General features: G+C 37.9%; 1 protein-coding gene across 4 annotated transcripts in view; it reads right to left on the bottom strand.

The window, feature by feature from the left end:
- Positions 1-23,353, bottom strand: part of LOC106874284 (transmembrane protein 145) — a 74,205-nt gene that overhangs the window by 33,695 nt on the left and 17,157 nt on the right. For all 4 annotated transcript variants that reach the window (XM_089338316.1, XM_014921958.3, XM_089338314.1 and 1 more), the window contains exons 2-3: positions 6,402-6,491; positions 3,648-3,716 (exon numbers count right to left, since the gene is read on the bottom strand). In XM_089338316.1, the coding sequence (XP_089194442.1) occupies positions 3,648-3,704 (57 nt within the window). In that variant the 5' untranslated portion in view covers positions 3,705-3,716; positions 6,402-6,491. The remainder of the gene's footprint in view (positions 1-3,647; positions 3,717-6,401; positions 6,492-23,353) is intronic.

The raw sequence follows: 23,353 nt of genomic DNA, 5'->3' as shown, positions 1-23,353 counted from the left end.
GAGATAACCTCCTCTTACCAGCCTTGGTGTTGATTAAGGTAAAAAAAAAAGGAGGGGGAGAGGGTATGAGCACTACCCTAACTAAACAGTAACAAAAACACTCAACTCAGTGTGGAATTAATATTGCAAAGCATTTTGCTTAAAGACCTGCAGGGAGGAGATCCATTTTCTAACCAGCATTTACACCCTTTGCCTACATACATGTGTTTGTGGTGGTAATTGTTGTAAAACACAGTGATTTGTGGTTAGTATACCATACTGTAGTGGTGGCTGTTGTAAAGTCGATTTACGCACACACATCCACCCAAATTATTAACCTGTCATAGTTTACAGATGTAATGCTTTAAGTATGGAACAAAATCGAACACATAATCTGTTAAAGATACAACATTTATTTATATATTAACCATAAAACAACTGACTGATAACTATTTTAAATTATGTACTTATGTGTGTATATATATATATATGTATAGCCGATTATGTATATACATGCAAGTCAGTCCCATTTGGATTTACTGTAATGTAATAAACTGTTTAACCACACTGTTCACATCCCAGTCACACACACACACACTCTAACCAGTTTAATGATAACATGTTACTAATTGAGCTCTTAATTACAGTGGATTTATTTTTCAATGTTTATATATCAATTCTCTCTCTCTCTCTATGTATGTGAATATATACATATATATATATATATATATATATATATATATATATATATATATATATACTGTATATAATTTCCTTGTCATTTTAACTTCTTATTAATGCTCCTCTGCACCTGAATGATGATTTGCTTGAAGCAAATGCATATTAAGTTCTAACACCAAGCTATTAGTATTGCTATGCTTAAGCAAAATAATAATAATAATAATAATAATAATAATAATAATAATAATAATCTATACTATATATAAAACAGAGGTGTGTGTGTAATCGCTTTTCATGTGAAAACGGCTTCACTATTTACTTCCATACTTGTGATACATGAATAATTTGACCTCCGATAAATCTTAGGCTCTTCATTTGATTTTTTTTAATCTCTAATTAAAAATAAATAATATTGCTTTATATTTAAGATTCACTTCTTTAAAAAGGTTTCTCAATGTCAACTTCCGGTACAGACGTGAAAAAACGGCGACGTCTCTCACTCTCTACTTTTAATGTTCGCTTTCTGTAAACAACTACGATCAATTACTGAAACACATATTTACGAAGTTCATAAATTTCAATATTCCGTACAAGATAGTTTTTAACGTGCTTTTATTTATACGATTTTTGGGCGTTCCATGTTCATCTCATATATTCTCTCTCTCTCTCTCTCTCTTATTCACACAACCAGGTTTGATTTCGTTCTGAACTCGCACACTTCGTTAATTTCCGTAAATAAATTTTCTATTATTTTTTTTTTTGGCACGCCGTGTTCAGCTCTATGTATTCGTAGTGAATCAGACACGCACATGTGTGTTTCTGTATGTGTGTGAGTGAAGGGGTGTGTTGTGATGTCTACGTACATACATAAATACATATGCATACATCTTTTCTGTGTGTATATCTGCACGTGTGTGTGAGAGAGAGAGAGAGACAGGCAGACAGACAGAGAGATGTTTCAGTGACTCTCTCTCTCTCACACACACACACATACGTACAAGAAATGTGTCTCTCTGTCTGTCTGTCTGTCTCTCTCTCTCTCTCTCTCTCTCTCTCTCTCTCTCTCACGCACACACGCGCGTCTTTGTAAATATGTTTGTATATATTTATGTATGTGTGTGTTTGTAAGAGACAGAGTGTGAGTGAGTCAAGGGGTGTGTTGTCATATGCATCCATCATTTTTGGATGTATGTGTGCGTGTGTATGTGTGTGAGACAGAGTGAGAGAGCGGTGTGTATGTAGTACTAGCAGAGGCACCTGGCGTTGCTCGGGAATGAAATTGTTGCTTATATACTTGAAGAAAAAAAGGCAAAATATGCTGTATAGAAATTTGAGAGGACATTCTGTAGATGGACTCTCAGATAAATGATGGCTGGGTGCCTGAATGGAGAAAATTGAAGATGTGCCAAAAAGCCTCATTGGTACTTGGAAACTTTTACGAAAATTAAAACGGGGATTAAATGAAAAAAATGATTTACGTGAATATCCTCACAAGAGTAATTGAAATAAATGGCGATTATGGAACCCCCCACGCACGCACGCATACACATTTTTATTTTCGTAAAAGTTTCCAAGTACCAATGAGGCTTTTTGGCGCATCTTCAATTTTCCAATTCATGAGAGGTGCCCAGTCATCATTCATCTGAGAGTCCATCTACAGAATGTCCTCAGATTTCTATACAGCATATATTGCTTTTTTCCTTCCAGTATATAAGCAGCAATTTCATTCCCGGGCAACACCGGGTTGCTCTGCTAGTAATTTATATAATACACACACACAAAGGTGGGCTGAAAAGTTCATAGGCTGATTACGAAGGAGTGATGCTAGAGCAGTGAAATCTGGCATGCATTACTTCAACCCTTCTTATCAACTGCATTGTTTCTTTCCAAGTAAACTGACATCTGACTGTTCAAAGAAGACTTCATAAGTAACGAGTAGTGACTTCTCTTGAAAATGGTCAAAATTTGGTATGGTGGTGCTATTATGTACCTTCAGAAAAAGGTCTTAGCCCCCAACAATATTCATGCCGACGAAGTTGCTACATTAAGGGATGATGCTTCAGCCTTTATCAACAATGCAAGAGTGGGCAGCTGAATTTAGGATGGGAAAGAAGAGTCTTTAAGATAACCCAAGGTCTGGATGTCCTGCAATTGCAACAGAGAGAAGGAGACAATCCATGCAGTGGAAACACCCAGCCTGACCTGCTACAAAGGCCATGATCGTTTTATCTGTGGGAAGGTGATGGCTTAAGTTTTTTGGGATGCAAAAGGCATTATACTTATTGACTATCCTCAAAAGGGCCATGCCATCAATGGCAGGTACGAAAGGCTATTAAAACCAAACAGCCAGGAAAACTGACAAAAGTGGTCGTTTCATGAGCACAATATACTCCAGCACACAAGTCCTTTGTTTCAATAGCTGCTGTGTGTGATTGTACCTTTGAACTTGTTGATCAGCCTCCCTTATTCTCCTGATTTAGCCCCATCTGACTATCATCTATTCCCCAAAATGAAAAAATACTTGGTTGGGAACCAGTATCACAGTGAAGATGACATCACATCTGCTGCTGATGATTCTTTTGACCAAGAGGACAAAAGCTTCTTCACTAATGTGATCCTTCTTTTCCTTTAAAAGATAGTAAGTTGTGTCTTAATAAAGTTTTGATTTATTCCTAGCAAGTTGAATTCCATGTAAAGGCTCCCTCATTGGTTTGTAACCATTGTAATTGTGACTTGTGGTTACTGTTGTTATCATTTCAGTCCCTACTTCTGTTGCTGTTGTTATTGGCTGCAGTTGCTGCTGTTGATGTTGTTACTGTTGCAGTTACAGATGTCATCACCATGTTTACTGCTGCTGTCACCATGGTTACTGGTGTCATCACCATAGTAACTATTGCTGCAGTTACTGCTGTTGTTGCTATGGTTATTGTTACTTTTGACATTACTATTGTTGCTGTAACTCATTAAAGAAGTAGAAGGTACCTTACCTTTTCACTGTCGTAAATCTCCTTCCATTGGTCATCAAAGTAGAAATACAGCTGCATACCCTGGTAACTCTGAAATAAGGGAAGAATAAGGGTGAATTACAGGGTCCACACAGTAGTAGTTGCTATACTGTACTAACAAAGTCATGACTCAAGAAACTTCCAAATAAAGGTGAGACTATCAGATCCATGTAATAAGAGTGGTTATGTACAGTGACTCCTACCTCACCCTTATACTCTAGTAACTCTGAAATAAGGAGTAAGATTTTGCAATTCTTCACATTAGTTATCCTATCCACTTCACCCTACCAACAAAAAAAAAGAAGACTAACCTGACTTTATACAGTTTAAAAGTCAAAAGTGAAATAAAATGGTCTACGGTGAAGAAGACAAAATTTCGACTTATCTAACAAAGCCTATGACTTTTTGACAAAGGAAACTGCTTCAAATGTTAAACTTTTCTTCTTCCCCATAGTAAGCCAATTTATTCCAATTTTGAATTCATTAATGGCTGGCACATACTATCAATAACTTTCATGGATCCTATTGTTAGCTTTATAAACAGTCTATATGTATACATAAGAATGTCAATCTTCTTCATGATCGAAAATAATTTAGAGAAAACATGGTCACTGACCAAAAGGGTTCAAAATTTTGATGGCTCTAAAAAATCCCTTGACCGCATTATTCATCCAGTCATGTCAGGCCACACTGTGAATGCTCTTTTCTTGACTCCACCTAGAGGATGTACTCCACCAATAGTTTCACCACTACCCAGTGGATTCTATCAGACAGATCATAGAATCATGTGGTTGCATGTTCCAATGATGGAGCTTCTAAGTGGTCACATGAGCCAAAGATGAGGCATTTATGTAGTTATTCAACTAGTTAGAAATACTAGCCAAATCTCCCTCAAATCACACCTTCCTATATATACAGGGTACAGTGAATAAATTGTCGTCTAATTTACTCAAAAATGAAAATAACACTGACATCTCATTTTAACAGATATATTTACCAAAATTACATTAAAATATTTTGAAATACTAAATTCAATAAAATTGCCATTGGCTTCAACCACAGTCTCCAGACGACTTCAGAATCTCCTGAAACTCTTCTGGATGATTTCCTTGTTTAAGTTGGTGAATACTGCCATAATCCTTGCCTTCAGTTCATCTTTGGTGTTGCAAGGAGTTTTGTTGGTCTCTCACTCAACTGCACCCCACACACAGCAATCACGGAGGTTACAGTCTGGGGAGTTAGGTGGCCAGATGCTAGGGGTGATGAGGTCACAGAAATTGTTTGACAGCCATGACTGGGTTCTCCTGCTTGTGTGGCATGTTGCAGAGTCCTGTTACCAGACATAGGGTCATCTAGCAGCCACCTTCTTGACCCAAGGCAGCACTACCACCTCCAAGCACTTGATGTAGACCTCTGTGTTGAGTCTGAGGCCATGTGTGAAGATGAATGGAGGCATAATATCGCCATTACTAGTGAACAATCCAAACACCATGATGTTGACTGGATGTTTGATTTTGATACTCTCGGTACATGTCCTCAGATTGACACCCAAACACTCTGAAATGTTCATATTGGAGCTTCTGATGCAAACGCCAAGCAGTACAGCATGTCGTTTCCAAATTTCTGGCAGAGTGAATTGCATCATGGTGCTGTTTTTCTCACTAACGTTGCTCAACTGACTACTATATTGTGTAGTCAACAAAATCAAAAACAAACAATGTACATGCGCAAAATTAAAAATATAAAATAGTGACAATTTACCCATCACATCCTAGTCTTGCTAGAAAAAGAATAGGCTGGGTAAAAGTTCAGTTACTCTGCTGGTAACAAGGGGCCTGTCACTCAGAGTGAAAGGAAGACTGCATGATGGTTGTGTGCAAACAGCTATACTGCATGGCATTGAAGTATGGGCTGAGACTGCTGAAGACATGCATAGGCTTGTAAGAAATGAAGCTAGCATGCTCTGCTGGATGTGTAATGTCAGCATGCATGCACGACAGAGTGTAAGCGTCCTGAGAGAAATGTTGGGCATAAGAAGCATAGGATGTGGCGTGCAAGAGAGATGACTGCGCTAGTATGGTCTTGTGTTGCATATGGATGTGGACAGCTGTGTGAAGAAGTGTCACACTCTAATGGTGGAAGGAACCTGTGGAAGCGGTAGACCCAGGAAGACATGGGACAAGGTTGTGAAGCACAATCTTTGAATGGTCAGCCTCACACACAGGCTTCTTTCAGTTTCCCTCTACCAAATCCATTCACAAGGCTTTGGTTAACCAGAGGCTATAGTAGAAGACACTTTCTCAAGATGCCATGCACTAGGACTGAACCCAAAACCGTGTGGTTGGGAAGCAAGTTTCTTACCACACAGCCACACCTGTGCCTACTATATTTGGAAAGGAGATGGAATGATCCCAGTTAAATTGCATTTGATCATAACTCTGCTTGATCAGAGCAGCCCTGAGATTAACCATTTGGTGGTGAATATCTAACAATAGATGTAAAAAAATATTTCAAAAATATAACGCAACACATCTTTATTTGCTTAATACAGCAGTAACAAGAAATAATCACAATAAAAGAATTAAATTACATACAATTGTCGATCACATACATTCAATAAATTGTCTTAGTGTCCAGTTAAAAGAGAAAAAGTTGGGTTGCAATCAAAATTAGCTAAGAATAAAACTGAACAGTACCAATAACATATTGAATTCAGTGCCAGAGAAAACTACTTACAGCAGGAAACTGGAAGGAATACTGTACTGAGCCAAGACGGTTCTGATCATCTCCGGACAAAAAGCAAAAGCGAGTCAGGAATTTCCAGTTCTGTAAAAGTAAAAATATCAAGATGGGTAATACATTTTATATACGTCTTACAAGTAGTTTCTCTCAAAGCTATTTTACATGCATTTCTCTCATGTTTCCCTGTCCTTCATTTTTAGTCAGTCTTATGCTGAGCCAGACAACAGTTCATCCACATCCACCATGTCTGTCACTGGGCTGCAAAGGTTTGCACTGGTTTCTTAGGACGGCGTGTGGAGTAAGCTACAGGCGCCTTGCTGTACCCAAGAAGACCTGTCCTCCACAGCAGAAGTGCCGACGCTCCTCCCACTGATGAAGAGAATTGGCTTGCAAGAGCCCAGTGCTGGTGCCACATTAAAAGCACCCAGCACACACTATAAAATGGTAGGCATTGGGAAGGGCACCCATCCACAGAAACCAAGCCAAATCAGACTGGAACCATGATGATAAAAAAGATTATATATATAATATATATTAGAGAGAGAGAGAGAGAAAGAGAGAGAGGTTGCTAACCCCTAAGCCCAAACCTACTGTTTTACACAGGATTGGGGTCAGCCAGCATCATCAAACAGAGACCAGTCAAGTGTGTGTGAGAGAAAAAATAGAAAGAAAGAAAGAAAGAGAAGTCAACCCCAATACTTGACAGATACTTGACTCTAGAATTATCGAAGACAAAATTGCCTTCAGCAGGATTTGAACTCAGAATGCAAAGAGATGGAACAAATACTACACTCCTAATCATTCTGCTGATCCACTTCTTGGGTAGGATAGTTTAGTTTGTTGAAGCAACTTATTCGTTTTTGTTTCTTTTGTTTACAGTTGGCTGAACATAGTTTGTACTCTTACTCAACTGTGGAGAGGGAGTCTCTACATGATCACTCAACCTGCTATAACAGCCACATCGTCTAGAAACTCTAACACTTTGTTTTGAATAAAGAGCAGTTGCTAATATAGAAAATAACAGGATGGTCAGGGTTGGATTACCTTTGATCATAAGTCTGCTTAATCAGAGTTAAACAACAACAATAATAACTAAGTAAGGAGAAAACTTGTCTTTTGTCAGTCAATGAAACTGGAGTTTACAGAGATATGTTTCTTGCTTAGTCAAACAGCACAATGTCTTTTTACCTAACGTAATATATTGAACAAAATAGTTAACTAAATCAACAACTGCTAATGAAGAGGAAGACAGCACTAATAATAACCTTTGTCATGAAAAGGAAGAGAGATAATGCTAAAATCCAAATAATTTATACATTTAATATAGACACGCAGCAGGGAGTAATGTTTGGTTAAAGTAACATCTCGACATGTTTTAGTCTTATAAGACCTCCTCAGCAAAATTTCTTTACCAATGTGAGAATAAAGATTTTCAATAACAAATATTCCCTGATAAGGGGAAAATTTTAAATAATGGGAGAGGGGGAGGCTTCAACTTTAGTCACGGTGCCATTCTGTTAAAAAACCCCAAGAAATATTTCATCCACTATTTATCAAAATGTTTACAAATTACATAAAAAAAAATTCTCCCCAAATGTGGTCAGCATATTTTGTTCTATTAACTATTTATTATAACCATCAATACAAATAACTATTATAGCTACTACTATTACTATTATAGACCAGCATCACAAGAAAATAGAGGAGCTTCAACATGGTTGTTCTGACTGACAGAAACAGTAGCCAAATCTCCCTCAAATCACATTTTAACATCTTAAAAAACAAAGAACATTTATCTCATAATACATTGTCTGAAAAGTAAAATAAAGAGAAAATGTTCTTATATGAAATATCTTTGATCATAAGATCTACTCAATCAGACCTCAAATTGAACAACAACAACAACAATTGAACAAATTGAACAACAACAACAACAATTGAACAAATTGAACAACAACAACAACAACAATTACAGCCTGCAATAACTACAGGAGTTGGACAAAATAATCGAAACGCCTTAAAATTTCAAACAAATTAATTTTGATATAGGATAGGACGACCTTTGGCAGTAATTACAGCTTGAGTTCTACAAGGTATGGACTTGTACAAAGTTGAAATTGTTTCCAAAGAAATTTTTGTCCATTCTTTAGCTAAAACAGTCTCCAGTTCTTGTAGTGATGATGGTGGAAGATATCGACTCCTTACTTGTTTTTCTAAAATGCACCATAAATGTTCAATAATATTGAAATCTAGGGACTGTGGTGGCCAGATAAGATGTTCAACTTCACTAGAATGTTCCTTGTGCCATTCAGTAACAACTTTATCTGTGTGAATTGGTGCATTATCATCCTGAAAGATTGCCTTTCCCTCCGGAAACAGTTCTGCAACCATAGGATGAATTTGATCAGGTAAAATGCCTAAATAGTCTTGACTATTAATTCTGCCATGAAGGGAAACCATTTGTGCAGCTCCCGGCAAACAGTTTTTGTGGAAACTGGGTTCTGAAGGTGGTCATTAAGCTCTGCAGTAATTTTGGGAGCTGTACTTTTGTGATCCTTTCTAATAATTTGCGTAAGAGTCTGACAGTCCATATCTGAAAGTTTTGGTTTTCTTCCAGAGTTTTGTTTTGATGAGGAGGTTTTTCCCTCTTTCTCAAAGGCTGTTATTATTTTCAAGACAGTACTTCATGATACACCGAACATTTTGGCTGTTTTCATTATGCTAGCGCCTGCCATACAAGCACCAACAATTTGACCTCTTTGAAAGTCAGACAGATCTGTCATTTAAATGCATTTTAATTACCTTTTTCTGATGATATCTGAAAAGAAACAGCAATTTTAACAAAACATATTAAGCAACACTAATAATAAATCAAAAAACATAAAAATAAACAAGCTTTTGATGGTTTTATAGATATTTCAAAATTATGATACTATGATGTTAAGTGTTTGCATTATTTTGTGCAACCCCTGTATGTCAATTCTATACTCATTATCTAAAACCAATAAGACAAAAATGGAAGGAGCTTTATGTTATTTCTTGGCTTGCTAGAAAAAGCAGTCAAATCTTTCTCTGATCACACTGTCTTTAAAAGGGAAGGATACAGGGACACCTTTGATAATGAACACAGTGTGAGATACATAATATCTAGCAAAATAAAAAATACAGGATGGTCATGGTTGGAATGCCTTTGATCAGGTCTGCCCAATCAAAGACGACTTAAAGCTAAAGAACAATGGTGCCTCTAAAAGGTGCTCAATCTACTAGAAATAGTTGCCAAATCTCTCTCTTAATTCACATCCTCCTTCCTTAAAAAAGGAAGGTCATAATGATTAATGTAGTTAAAGAAAATATAGAATGAATAGTTTTGCCCTAAGAAAACCCAAGAAAAAAACAGGATGGTCATAATTAGATGGGTTTTATCCTGCTGGATCAGAGCCGTGCTGAGACTATTAAATAACTATAGTCATCAATGCTAACTACTGTTACCACCAATAAAGGAGCCTTTATTGTTCAATCTAATAGAAATAACAGCCAAATTCCCTCACATAACACCCGACTAACTTAAAAAAAGAATGCATTAGGTCAAGGGTTCTCAACCAAACTTTGCCTAAGGACCCCTCTGATTCCTATTTTACTCTACTAGACCCCCATAGCTATTCGAGGTTTTAAAAAATCCGTTTATATTTTTATAACTAAATATTATAAGAAGTTTTTCTAGTAACAAAATCTTATGTGGACTCCTAAGGGTCATATGAAGTCTGGTTGAGAACCACAGTATTAGGTAATGTGGTGAAGGCAGGGTTGCCTTTAGAATCATAGAGCTCCTCGATCAGATTTGAACTGAGGTTAAACAGCATCAGCCCATAACTATTGGAACCACTAGAAACTGTGACTATATCAGGTGTGTTTGATCTGCGTTTAGATACTGAGTAACTTTATTAGAGTACAGGAATTGGGGAGTATAGTAGAGATGGCTTTGATGATAATGGTAATAGGTAGCACTATAGTGACTGACAACTATGAGAACTACAACAGTGTTTCTCATAGTGGAGAGGGGAACTATGAAGAGTGAAAAGGGACAGAAAAATTTACAATGGTTTTAAAGGGTTCAAGCTTGTATAACACCCAGCAATGAATGTGTGTGTGTATGTGTGTATATATCTATGTGGATACAAACTGTTTTGTCTTCTTATTAAAGTGCTGGAAGTGGCTTCAAAACTATCACTAATATTTATGAGAGAGGGAAAGACAGCGAGCTGGCAGAATCATTAGCACACTGGGCTAAATGCTTAGTGAAATTTCATCCATCTTTACATTCTGAGTTCAAATTCCACCGAGGTCAACTTTGCCTTTCATCCTTTCAGGTTTGATAAAATAAGTACCAGTTGAGCACTGGGGTTGATGTAATCAACTTACCCCCTCCCCCAAAATTTGAAATCAACATTTATGGGAGAGAAGCTAGCATTTGTCAGTTTGAAAACTATTGGACTATACTTTCAAGTATGTGAACTTATTAATGTGAATAGATTCTGATACGAAACACAACAAAATGTCTTTAGCAGATCGGAAAGAAGACAGGACAAGTTGTTTAATATTATCCTGTCCATTCAGCCAAACAAAACTTTGCATGCCATTATATCAAATTCTGTACACTTCTCAACTAAAATATCTCTCTCTCTCTCTCTCTCTCTCTCTCTCTCTCTCTCTCTCTCTGTGCGCACGCACGCACAGACACAAATGCATATTACACATACACATACAGAGGGTCAGGCACCCAAAATGAAACTTTTGTGTTGAGCTGTTTCAAAACCTGTAACTAGGGTGAAGATTACACAATACCTCTATCATCAACAGTTACAATCAATTGAATATGGATATGGAAAGCTGAACATGCACTCTTTTGCCTCATTCAAGTTGATAGATCCAAATAACTTTCAAATGGCAGTCTTCAGCACAGCAATGGTATTGCATTGAACCCGTCTTCAATGGCACCCCATGCTCCAAACTCAGATGGATTTATATCTGGGTAGCTAGAAGACTAGATTCCTCTGGAATCAAACATTAGAACTTTTACCTTTAAATAATACTGCAGACGCTTTTAACTATGTGCTGGTTTAAAATAACCTCATTCAGTAAACCATGACATCAAAAGCTAAAAGATGTTCAAATATGTAGTTGTATTGAGCTTGCAACATCTAACATCATTAATGAGACTAGATTATTGCTTCATATCACAACAAAAACTTTGGAAGCCTCAAAAGCAATAATCCTGTAGTTGTGGTGATTGATAATTTAGTAGACTATGAATTTTCCTTTTACCTAAAAAGATTCTTTTCTTCTCGTGTGCTTTATATAATTGAAAAGCTTGGACTCTCTCAGCTCTCAGAGCTTTAGAAATGGCTATGAGAATGCTTCAACATCTGCAAGTATATGACTTCAACCCTAAGTTGTTTTTCATGTTCTCCACCCCACCTACTGACCTCCTATTTACACCATAGTTTTTTTTTTTACAAGATTGGTAATGCTGACAGAAAGATACCATGGCAATCATTTTAGACCAACCTGATTGCAAAAAATAGCTTGAGACTTAGAACATCTGTAATCAAAAACTAAATCAAAGTATGGCAAGTTATTGCCTTAGAATACCCTTCAATGGTAATGATTTCCTAAGAGCCATGCTCTGTGTGGCTCATTTCAGCAATAACATTTCACTACAACGATTCCATAATTCTAGTACAATCTACCGCCAATCTTCAACTAATAACAAAACAAAGTTTATATCTTAAACCTATTTAACATGTAAGTTAAATAGGTTTAAAATTTTTAATTCATGAAACTTATGAAAATATGACATTTTAAAAAAACAGTCTCAATTTAACAGGCCAATTGTGTGTGTGTGTGTGTGTGTGTATGTGTGTGTGTGTGTGTGCGTGCGTGTGCGCACGTGCATGCGTGCATGTGTGTGTGTGTCTCTCTATTTCTCTCTGCTTTGAATATATTTATAGATAGACTTAAATCAAGAAAAAATCAAGATGTGATAGCATCGAACATTTTAAGGCTATTTCCCTGCTAAAGTAGAGCTTAGCTTTGTAGAGCTCAGGACAGTCTAATCATCTTGTTTCCATTTTGAGACTGTGTTTTATCGATCTGATGTCCTTCCTGATTCCATCCCTCTTAGCCATTTCTTATATAATACACAGAGATATAGCATTACTTATCAGCCTAAAACTGGGATATACACTTTAACAAGATATAACAAAACACTCACTTACATGTGTGCATGTGTCATAGTACAAATATTTTGTTTGTAGAGAGGTTCTTATGAAATATTGATTTAAATATATTTTTATGTAAACTTACAAACATTTCTGATTGTCTAAAAATATAGTTTCTTTATTCCACAGCCAATAATTTAAAAAGAAACTACGTCTGTTCATTATCAAGCATGTCTAGAACTCCTAACATTTAGAATTTAAACTTGAATTTTTAATGCAATCCTAAGTAAAACTTAGTAAGTAAAATTATCACTGGTTTCAGAATATATACACATACAGCCATCAAAGATACATCTTAACTCATACAAAACTGTAGCAAAGCTATTTTAAAGTATTCCATAAATATTTAACAATTTCAGAATTATGACAAATATCAACAGAAATGAAATGGAATTTGAAAATCAAGTAGTTACACACAAAACATATACAGTAAATACCTTATTATTCCAAGACTACATATAGTTTTGACAAGTTTTCTTGTCTCATCAATCAAACTAATTAAGAAAAGGAGATATACAGTCAGTTAGCCTTTCATATGTAGCAGGAGCTGGCTTTCAGTTTCCATATAACCTTTGGCTGACTAAAAGGCTAGTTTAAGGTCTCTAAAGTCACTCTAAGGTCACTTAATATAGTGATAAATTTATAAATCAATAAAGTCACAAAAAATCAAGAATGCTGTGTATAAAATTCATATATGCATGTGTGCATATATGCATGTGTGTATATATGTATGTGTGCATATCAAGAACCAATTTTGTGCAAAAATTAGGTAAATTTATTCACAAGTGTACCATATACAAGATTAACCCTTTAGCTTTTAAACTGGTCGCAACTGGTCAAAAGTTCTACTTGTAAAGCACAATGAAAGGTAGATCTGGTGAGATTGTTGAAATGTTAGAATGGAGGTATGTGGATGCATGTTGCACAGGAAGGGAACCCCAGCCAGACTTTTCATGAACAAGGAACAAAGGTATAAATCTTTTTGGATAAGCAATAGTGATAGTGTGTGTGGTGAGGAGCATAATATGGCAGAGAAATGGGTAGAAAAAGTAATCAAGGTAGTTGGAGTGTGCAGTAGGAAAGTTAAGCTTATATTAGTCTTGGAAAAAAAAATGGCAACATTTATCTACAAGAGATCCTTAATTGGGACTAGCAGATAAACAAAAGATAAGGACTGGTTTTACCTCAACAATGTACAAGAATGACCTTATATTCATGGCTAGTGACTTCAACATGTTAAGCAGCACTCTGATGGGTTCCATGGTGTACATGTAGGTTATGGCTTTGGTTTTAGAAATAAGGAGAGAAAGTTTTTGGAATTCTGTGATGCAAACGACCTAATCATCTGCAATACTATGAACTATCAATCTGGTGAGCACACAAGCCAGACTGATGACATTCTCACTAGAAAACAGGATAGACAGATGGTTGTAAATGCAAAATCCTTCCCGGACAAAGAACATACAACTCAACATAGGCTACTGGTTAGTCACCTCAGATTCAGAGCTTGAAAGACTCAGAGACACAAACCAATCTGGAAAAGGTAGCTATGGAAGCTTAAAGATACACTGACCACAGAGAAATGTAGAGAAGTATTAATTAAAGTATTTGACAAAGAGGAGGAGGAAACAGACATAAAAATACAGAGGACAATTGTTAGTTCCTGCAGGGCAACCTATTGAGGGTCACGCACTAAATCTGTGCAAAGTTCCAGCCAGAACAAGGGTGATATAATGGTGGAACAGTGAGGCAGAGAGAGCCATAAAAGCTGAGACAGACTTGGAAAGAGAGGAATAATAGGGATAGTAGGGAGTTATTTAGTTACTCTTCTAGGTTGCAAGAAGAGAAATTAGGCAACAGGTTTACTTAGCAAGAGGAGAAGCAGTAAGAAGTTTGCCAAAGTACTTTAGTGAGAGGACCAGAGGCATGAGGTGTTCTGAATTGCGAGGCTGTGTATCAGAGAAAATTGAGATGTTATGAGAGAAAAACACAAACAGATGGATAATGGCACACTTGGACTTTGTAATTCTGCAGAGTCATGGAAATGCTACTATGAAAGGATATCAAATGTTAAGGACACATGGGAGAAAGTGGGTTTTCCCAATGCTGACCCAGCAGAAGGTCCAGCTATTCTAGAAAGCAAGAGTACTATAGAGAAAGCAATTAGGAATATGAAAGCAGAGAAAGCCTATGTATGGACCACCAGGAGTAAGTGCTAAGATGCTTAACCCTATCACACTGTGTTCCTGGTATGGCAGGATTAACCTAAATGTAATCTCTACTGGATTTCCATTAAAGTGGTAATGAACAACACATAAAAAAATATAAAATACTAAAAATAGACAACTAATCACATGGCAGCATTGTAGTCAAGTGTGTTTATGACTCATTGTTAATAATGTCCCCCATAGCTATTGTTTACTTTTGTTTTTAATCAGGAAAAAAAAAAAAATTTAATTTTTGCAATGAAACCCAGCACTTTGCCTGATAAACAAGCAAGGCCTAGGCTCTTTACAGTGGAGAAAATTATTGATATTTATTGTTTTGACAAAGAGTTTACCCTTACACAGACAATGAGAGTGATTCAGACAATCAAACTAGAGAAAGTGATGAAAAATGTAGCAATTTGAGTGAAAAATACAGTAATAGAGATAGGGCTCTTAATGCTGTTCTTAGATTTTCTTTTTTTTTTTTCTGTCCATTAATTTGCCTGAAATTCAACAAATACAGTAATCAAGAGATAGGTCTATTATTGTAATTCTCCTGAATTTTTTAGTGAATCTGTTCATTAATTTGTCTGCAATCGTTACCCTTGAGCTGTGAATGCAACTATTTATTTTTTAGTTCAGGAACCCAGGTGGAGGGTAAAATTAGACACAGGCCCCAGGTCTGAGAAGGTTAAAATATCTTGCAGTGTAGGATACATTTTAGTTACTCACACAGTCAATCAGTTTTCTTAACTGCTCAGGAGAATTGTTAGAGGTAGTAGATAACTTCTGTTGACTAGGTGACCTAATTAGCAGTGGAGAGAGATGTTCTGAAAACATAGTTACTAAAATAAAAACAGGCTGAAGAAAATTCAGAGATCTCTGTTGGTAACAAAAAGTTTCTCTTTCACAGTAAAAGGCAGACTGTATGATGCTTATGTGCAAACAGCAATACTACATGGTAGAGAGGTGTGGGCCTTGAATGATAAGGATAAGCAAAGGCTAGAAAAAAAACCAGACTACCCTTGACCCATTGGGTCACCGGGAAATTCTGAGTTTCCCAACAATGGAATTTAATTTCATGGGTTTTTTCCTTTTCCAGGTTATTTCGCATGCTTTCAACGAATGTGACATCAAAATCATGTATAAACAGCTCCTTTCCCCAGAAAAAAAAAGATTTGGCTGCTATTGCCTGCATGCCCTGGTACCATGTAACAGGTATTTGGGTCTTTTATCGCAAATAGCTGTTACGTGGTAGCAGGGCACGATAGAAATAGCAGCCAAATCTTTGGCGGTGTGATACATTGAATTCACTAGAAAAAAACCCTATGTAAAAAAACTATTTCATACTGATGCTACAAACGGGTCTTTTATGAAATATTCTCACTTTAGAATATTTTTTAAATATGCCAAAAAAAATTTGGGAATGGTATTCACTTGAAAATAATTTAAAAAACATTAAAATTTTGTCTGTTAAAAGAAAGCTAAAATAGAATTTTTGAAATCACATTCACTTAAAAATATTCCTAAATGATTAAAATATTGTGTTTAACAAAACCGAAAATAGAAACATTTACTGTAAAAATAAAAAAATAATATTTTTTCATTGTCAACTTACTAATAGAAAGATAATGTTTCTTCCCTTTCAGGATGACGATTATTTTCAGAACATTTTCCCATTATGCACAGTTTTGGGTGTTTATACTCTGAAAACCTCTAATATCTCGAAAACCACTTTACCGATTTACACAAAACTTATTTCATTCCATTCATATTAACATTTCAGGGTAAACTTAATTCACAGTATTTTCCCATTATGTGCCAGTTTGGCTGAGTAACATTGCAAGCAAGCAAACAAGATTCAATCTGACTTCATAGATAAAGCTATGTCAGTGCACATAAACAACAAAGTACAATTATGTTAAAAGAAAAATTGGGCATAAGAGGAAGCAGATGCAGTGTGCAAAAGGAAAGACTATGCTGATATGGACATGTGATGCACATAATAAAGAAGTGGTAACCATTTAATGTGGATGGAGCTTGGAGACGTGACAAAGTTGTGAAAGCTGACTTAGGTCTTTGAATTTTATGGAGATGACAAAGGACCAGGATAACTAGTGCTATGCAGTACTCAAGAAGACCAACCCATTTCAGTGTATATACATGACTGGCACCTTGGCCAATTTGCTCATCAAGCCTTCCCCAGCCTCTCGTCTTTCTACCACTGATCTAATCACTTGCCTATCAGGGCAGAACTACACATTTCATTTTCATTTTTTTTCTGTGAAACCAGTTATCTTTCTCACTACCGAGAACCACTTCACCTAGTATTCATCTTTCATTCTTAAATTATGTCCTTCTCTTTATATTGATCACCCATCTATACTACCAAATTCTTTCCCACTCCCCTAAACCACTTCTCGTTGACTAGACTCTTACCATACGTTCTCTCACTCTTCCCATGCACATCAGTCTCTCTCCACACCCCTGTAATCTATCCACCTTTCTATACTGCCTGTTACTACCTGCTCTCCCATACCTTCTTTCTAACTCATATTCATTATACAAAGGTCGGCCGAAAAGTTCATAGACTGACCAAGATACTCTCATGGAATGTGACCAGATGAGGTTTATTTTTCAACATAGTCCCCCCTTGCACTCCACACACTTCTTTGTTGCAGTGCTTGGATCACATAAGTGAAGAAGCTTCCATCCTGTTGGTCAAAAAAGTCATTAATAGCAGATATGATGCCATCATCATTGTGATACTGGTTCTCAGCCAAGTATTTTTTCCTGTTAGGGGACTGATGATAGTTAGATGGGGGCCAAATCAGAAGAATAGGGAGGGTGACCAACCAGTTTAAAGTCAGTCATTCATAGCAGCCATTGAAACCAAGGACTTGTGTGCTAGAACATTGTCCTGATGAAACAAAGATTTCTTTTGTGTAGTTTTCTTGGGAATTTGGTCTTGATAGCCTTTAATAACTGCCCCCGCAAGTTGGCATAGTACTCTCCATTAATGGCGGAGTCCTTTTGAAGATAGTAAATAAACACAATGCCTTTTTCATCCCCAACAACTTAGGCCATCGCATTCCCTGCAAACGAAACAATCTTGGCTTGGCAGATGAAACGACCATGGCAGGTGAGGATGGGTGTTTATATAGCATGGATTATCTCTTTGTCTCTGGCTTAAAGTGATGAACCCAACACTCATCCTGGCTTAGGAAACGTTCAAAGAAACCAGCTGGATCTGCCTCAAACAATATCAGATTTTGCTGTAATATGATCAGTCTGGTGTACTTTTGAGCAGGTGTCAGAAGGTGTGGCACTCACCAAGCAGAAACCTTTGTTATGCCAAGTTCATTGATGAGAATATTCTCAACTTTCTCACAAGATATGCTAACAGCATCGGCTATTTGAGTTATAGTCAACTGCCAGTCATTCATCAGTATGTATAAGTGTATATATATATATATATATATATATATATATGAATATTTCCCTTCTTCAGTTGTCCCTATTCCATCTACTCCGCGTTTCGAAGGCAAGGACAATACGCAAGTTCGTTGGAACAGTCCTTCCCGCAAAGCAAATTAATTAAATTTGGAATTTTTTGCGGAGGGTGAAAGTATAAACAAGAACAGGACAGTGAGCACAAGACAGTAAAAACAAGACAGAACAGTGAAAACAAACAGGAAGGGCTGTTAGACCAAGGCGATAGAAAAATTATTATTTTGAATGCAAAGTTAGATGTGAATGAGAGACAAAAAAATTCACGTCTTCTCTATAGGAAGGCAGGAAGTAGAAAGAAAGAATCCCTTTCGTCACCTGTCAGCGATGAGAGGGTCAAGGAGGATGAGTGAGAGAGAGGGAATGGTGAAAGGAAGAGAAGAATAGGGAAAGGGTGGGAGAGAATAACAGAAAGGATGAAGAACAAGAGAGGGAGAGAGATAGACAGGGAAGTGATAGTAATAGTAGTAGAGTGCGCAGTAGATATTATTAAGATAAAACTTACTTGGAGACAGTGCGTGGCGTTCGATCATATAACATAAATAATGTATATATATGTATATATAATTATATATACATGCAACTACTGATCAATAAGTATCTGAACTGTCGGCATAATAACGAAGTATGTCCCAAACAAAATAAGTAGTAACGACATAGTAACGAAGCTAAACCATGCAGAGTGAAGCTGCTTGGCACATCTTGGCCTTCAACTCTGTTGTGCGTGCACACTAAGTTTGAATGTTCCAGCTCACTTGTGCTGTTTACAGTAGTACTTGGAATGAAGGTGTGTAGCGTGTGCTTGTCATGTTGACCATGACAGAGTAAGTTGTGATGGTAATACCTGCTCAGAGGCCTATCCCAAGTCTCAGAAAGTATATGGAGAGGATTGTATGAGCCACACACAAGCATACGAGTGGTTCAAATGATTCCAAGGTTGCTGAAAAAGTGTCGATATCGACAAACGTTCTGGGAGATGCAAGCGCGTTTATACATCCATATCCATTAATGGTTATACTTAATACTTTTTCCGTTGTACTGCGTGTTCATTTTTGTTTGCCGGTTAGTTTTTCATTATTGAACTTCTATATTGATGGAGCTATATCCTTTAATTTGCTGTTTTTCTTTACAGGAACTGAGAAGATGTATTGTTAGACACATCTCCACAGCCAGATGCTCCTGAATCATGAGGCATGAATGCTAGATGGATCAAAACAATTGTAGTGATTAATTAAAATTCTTGTATTTTCCATCTTTTGTCTCTCATTAACCAAATGTATATACTCTACCATCACATCTAAGCTCTGATCCTTGTTACTTGTGAGTATATCCTGGCACTACATCATCTCTCTCCTGCTCTCTCTTACACTTTCGCTGTTTCCTACTCATCCTCTCTTCCCGCTGGTTGGGTAGTCACATATCTCCCCTACAGCAGCACACCTATTTCTGCCCTCATTCTTGGTCACTCTCTCTTGCTAGGTAACCACATACTTCCTCTACAGCAAGACACCTATTTCTGCTTTCCTATTTCTCTGTCACACTCTACCCTTTTATCATCTGATACTGGATCCGCTCCTCTAATTCCCTCTCCATTATAGCAAGACACTTGTTTCTACCTCTTTGTCACCTTCTAACCTTTCATCCTTTGACACAAGTTGCCCTCCTCAAATGCCCCTACCCCTCTCATAATTGTTTGTCTTGCAAGTTACTTGGCTACCCTGCCAGTACTGGTGCCGTGTAAAAAGCATCCAGTCGACACTGTAAAGTGGTTGGCATTTGGAAGGGCATCCTGCTGTAAAGATCATGCCAAAAGTAACATTGCCTGTGCTTGTGCCACACAAAAAGCACTGAGTTCACTCTGCAGAGTGGTTGGTTTTAGGGAGGTCATCCAGCCATAAAAACCCTGCCAAAACAGAGTGACATTGGGTAGTTTTTCTACCTGACCAGCACCTGTGAACCATCCTACTCATACATGCATGGAAGATGGACGTTAAACGATGATGATGATATATAAATATAAATATATATATATATACTGTTTGTTATTGATGTAAAGAATATATAGTAACATCTTTACAAGGACCCGCTTTACAAGACCCTAGGTTTATGAGTTTTATTTTTCAAACACAAGATCCAAATTTTGAACGAAGTGCAAAACTTCCTACTAGCATAACAAATGTTTCTGTGAGTTATCAAGAAATTTACAGAGTGTGAAAGAAAAGCTTCTTCTAAGCAAACAACTCTAGACTTGTTTTTTTAAAAAGAAATCTACAAGTCCATCTACGATCGCGTTTACAAGAGATGGTTTGCGCAAGTCTAGTGCAAGTGAAAGTGATTCAGAAAACAATTATAATAACTAATATTTTTTTATTAAAAATGATGTTGACATTTTTTTTACTTTACATAAAATATTCTTTACATTCTGTTGTTGTTTTATTGCCATTTATTTATGAGTATTATGAATTTTATAGGTAAAATATTTTTTTGGTAATAAATTACAATTTATAACATTGCTACTTTAGGAAATTATTGCTCTGCTTTATGAGTTTTTGCTTTACTAGTGGTCTCATCATCATCATCATCATCATCATCATCATCGTTTAACGTCCGCTTTCCATGCTAGCATGGGTTGGATGATTTGACTGAGGACTGGTGAAACCGGATGACAACACCAGCCTCCAATCTGAGTTTCTACACCTGGATGCCCTTCCTAACGCCAACCACTCAGAGAGTGTAGTGGGTGCTTTTACGTGTCACCCGCACGAAGGCCAGTCAGGCGGTACTGGCAACGGCCACGCTCAAAATGGTGTATTTTATGTGCCACCCGCACAGGAGCCAGTCCAGGGGCACTGGCAACGATCTCGCTCGAAAATCCTAAGAAGGCCAGTCAGGCGGTACTGGCAACGGCCATGCTCAAAATGGTGTATTTTATGTGCCACCCGCACAAGAGCCAGTCCAGGGGCACTGGCAACGATCTCGGTCGAAAATCCTTACACATGTCACGGGCACAAGTGCCAGAAAGGCGACGCTGGACACAGGTGCTATCCCGATTTCGCTATTCGCTTGCCCCAATAAGTCTTCGCAAGCTGAGTTTTGTGTCCAATGAAGGAGACGACATTGGCACGGGTGCCAGTCGTCGAATTTAGTTCGATTTCACTTGCCTGAACAAGTCTTCGCAAGCGGAGTTTAGTGCCCAATGTAGGAAAGGTACGCATGAGTAGGCTGGCTACACCCCTGGCAGAGGCCTTGGATTTAGGTCTCACTTAGCTTGCCGGGTCTTCTCATGCACAGCACATTTCCAAAGGTCTCGGTCAGAAGTCATCGCTTCGGTGAGGCCCAATGTACGAAGGTCTTGCCTCACCACCTCAGCCCAGGTCTTCCTGGGCCTACCTCTTCCACGGGTTCCACCAACTGTTAGGGTGTGGCACTTTTTCACACAGCTATCCTCGTCCATTCTCACCACATGTCCATACCAGCGCAATCGCCTCTCTTGCACACCACAACTGATGCTTCTTATGTTTAGCTTTTCTCTCAAGATACTTACACTCTGTCGGGTATGCACACTGACATTACACATCCAGCAGAGCATACTGGCTTCATTCCTTGCGAGCTTACGCATGTCCTCAGCAGTCACAGCCCATGTTTCACTGCCATGTAGCATGGCTGTTCGTACACATGCGTCATACAGTCTGCCTTTTACTCTGAGTGAGAGTCCCTTTGTTGCCAGCAGAGGTAAGAGCTCTCTGAACTTTGCCCAGGCTATTCTTATTCTAGCAGCTACACTTTCAGCGCACCCACCCCCACTACTAACTTGGTCACCCAGATAGCGGAAGCTATCAACTACCTCTAGTTTTTCTCCCTGGAATGAGACAGAAGTTGTTTCCTGTTTGTTTACAGTGTTTATTGCACCTGAACATCTACCACATACAAAAACTAACTTCATAGTTAACCTGCCTTTGATATTGCTGCACCTCTTATGTGTCCATAGCTTGCACTGGGCACATCTTATAGAGTTACTACCTACTCCTTTTCTACATACTGAGCAGGGCCATCTACCTGAAGGGGTTTGTGTTTTATCTGCCTTCCTACTTATTAGGATTTTGATTTTAGCTCGATTCTAGTCCCTGCTTCCACACCTGAAACTTCTCCTCTAGTTCTGATAGTGACTCCGCAATTAGTGCAAGGTCATTAGCATAGAGGAGCTCCCAGGGGTATCCTGTCTTGAATTCCTCTGTGATCGCCTGGAGGACTATGATAAATAGGAGGGGGCTGAGGACAGAACCTTGGTGGACCCCTACCTCTACCCGGAATTCATTACTGTACTCATTTCCAACCCTCACCTTACTGGCAGCATCTCTGTACATGGCTCGCACAGCTCTCACTAACCATTCTTCTATCCCAAGTTTCCTCATTGACCACCAGATAAGGGATACGGGGGACCCTGTCAAAGGCTTTCTCTATGTCAACGAAAGCTAGGTACAGAGGTTTATCCTTGGCTAGGTATCTCTCCTGCAGCTGTCTTACTAGAAATATGGCATCAGTGGTGCTTTTACTGGGCACGAACCCAAACTGCATCTCATCTAAATTGATTCGCTCCCTAATTAGTTGGGTTATGACCCTCTCCGTAACTTTCATAACCTGATCTAACAGCTTGATGCCTCTGTAATTATTTGTATCTAAAGCATCACCTTTACCATTGTAGCAGTTGACTATGGTGCTGCTACACCAGTCATTGGGTATGACTCCTTCGTGTATCACCTGGTTCATAATACGGGTGACTAGGCTATAGCCGACACTGCCAGATATTTTGAGCATCTCTGCAGCGATTCCTGATGGACCGGGGGCTTTCCCTGTCTTCATACTCTTAATTGCATTATCTACCATGGTACTGTCAACTCGGATAGCTGGTCCCTCTGTTGGGTCGACATACGGCAGACTCTCTTTCTCCCAT

The sequence above is a fragment of the Octopus bimaculoides genome, chromosome 20, assembly GCF_046866305.1.
Source record: "Octopus bimaculoides isolate indiv1 chromosome 20, ASM4686630v1, whole genome shotgun sequence".
In the NCBI taxonomy this organism is placed as follows: Eukaryota; Metazoa; Mollusca; class Cephalopoda; order Octopoda; family Octopodidae; genus Octopus; species Octopus bimaculoides.
This window is presented reverse-complemented; position numbering and strand designations above follow the sequence as displayed.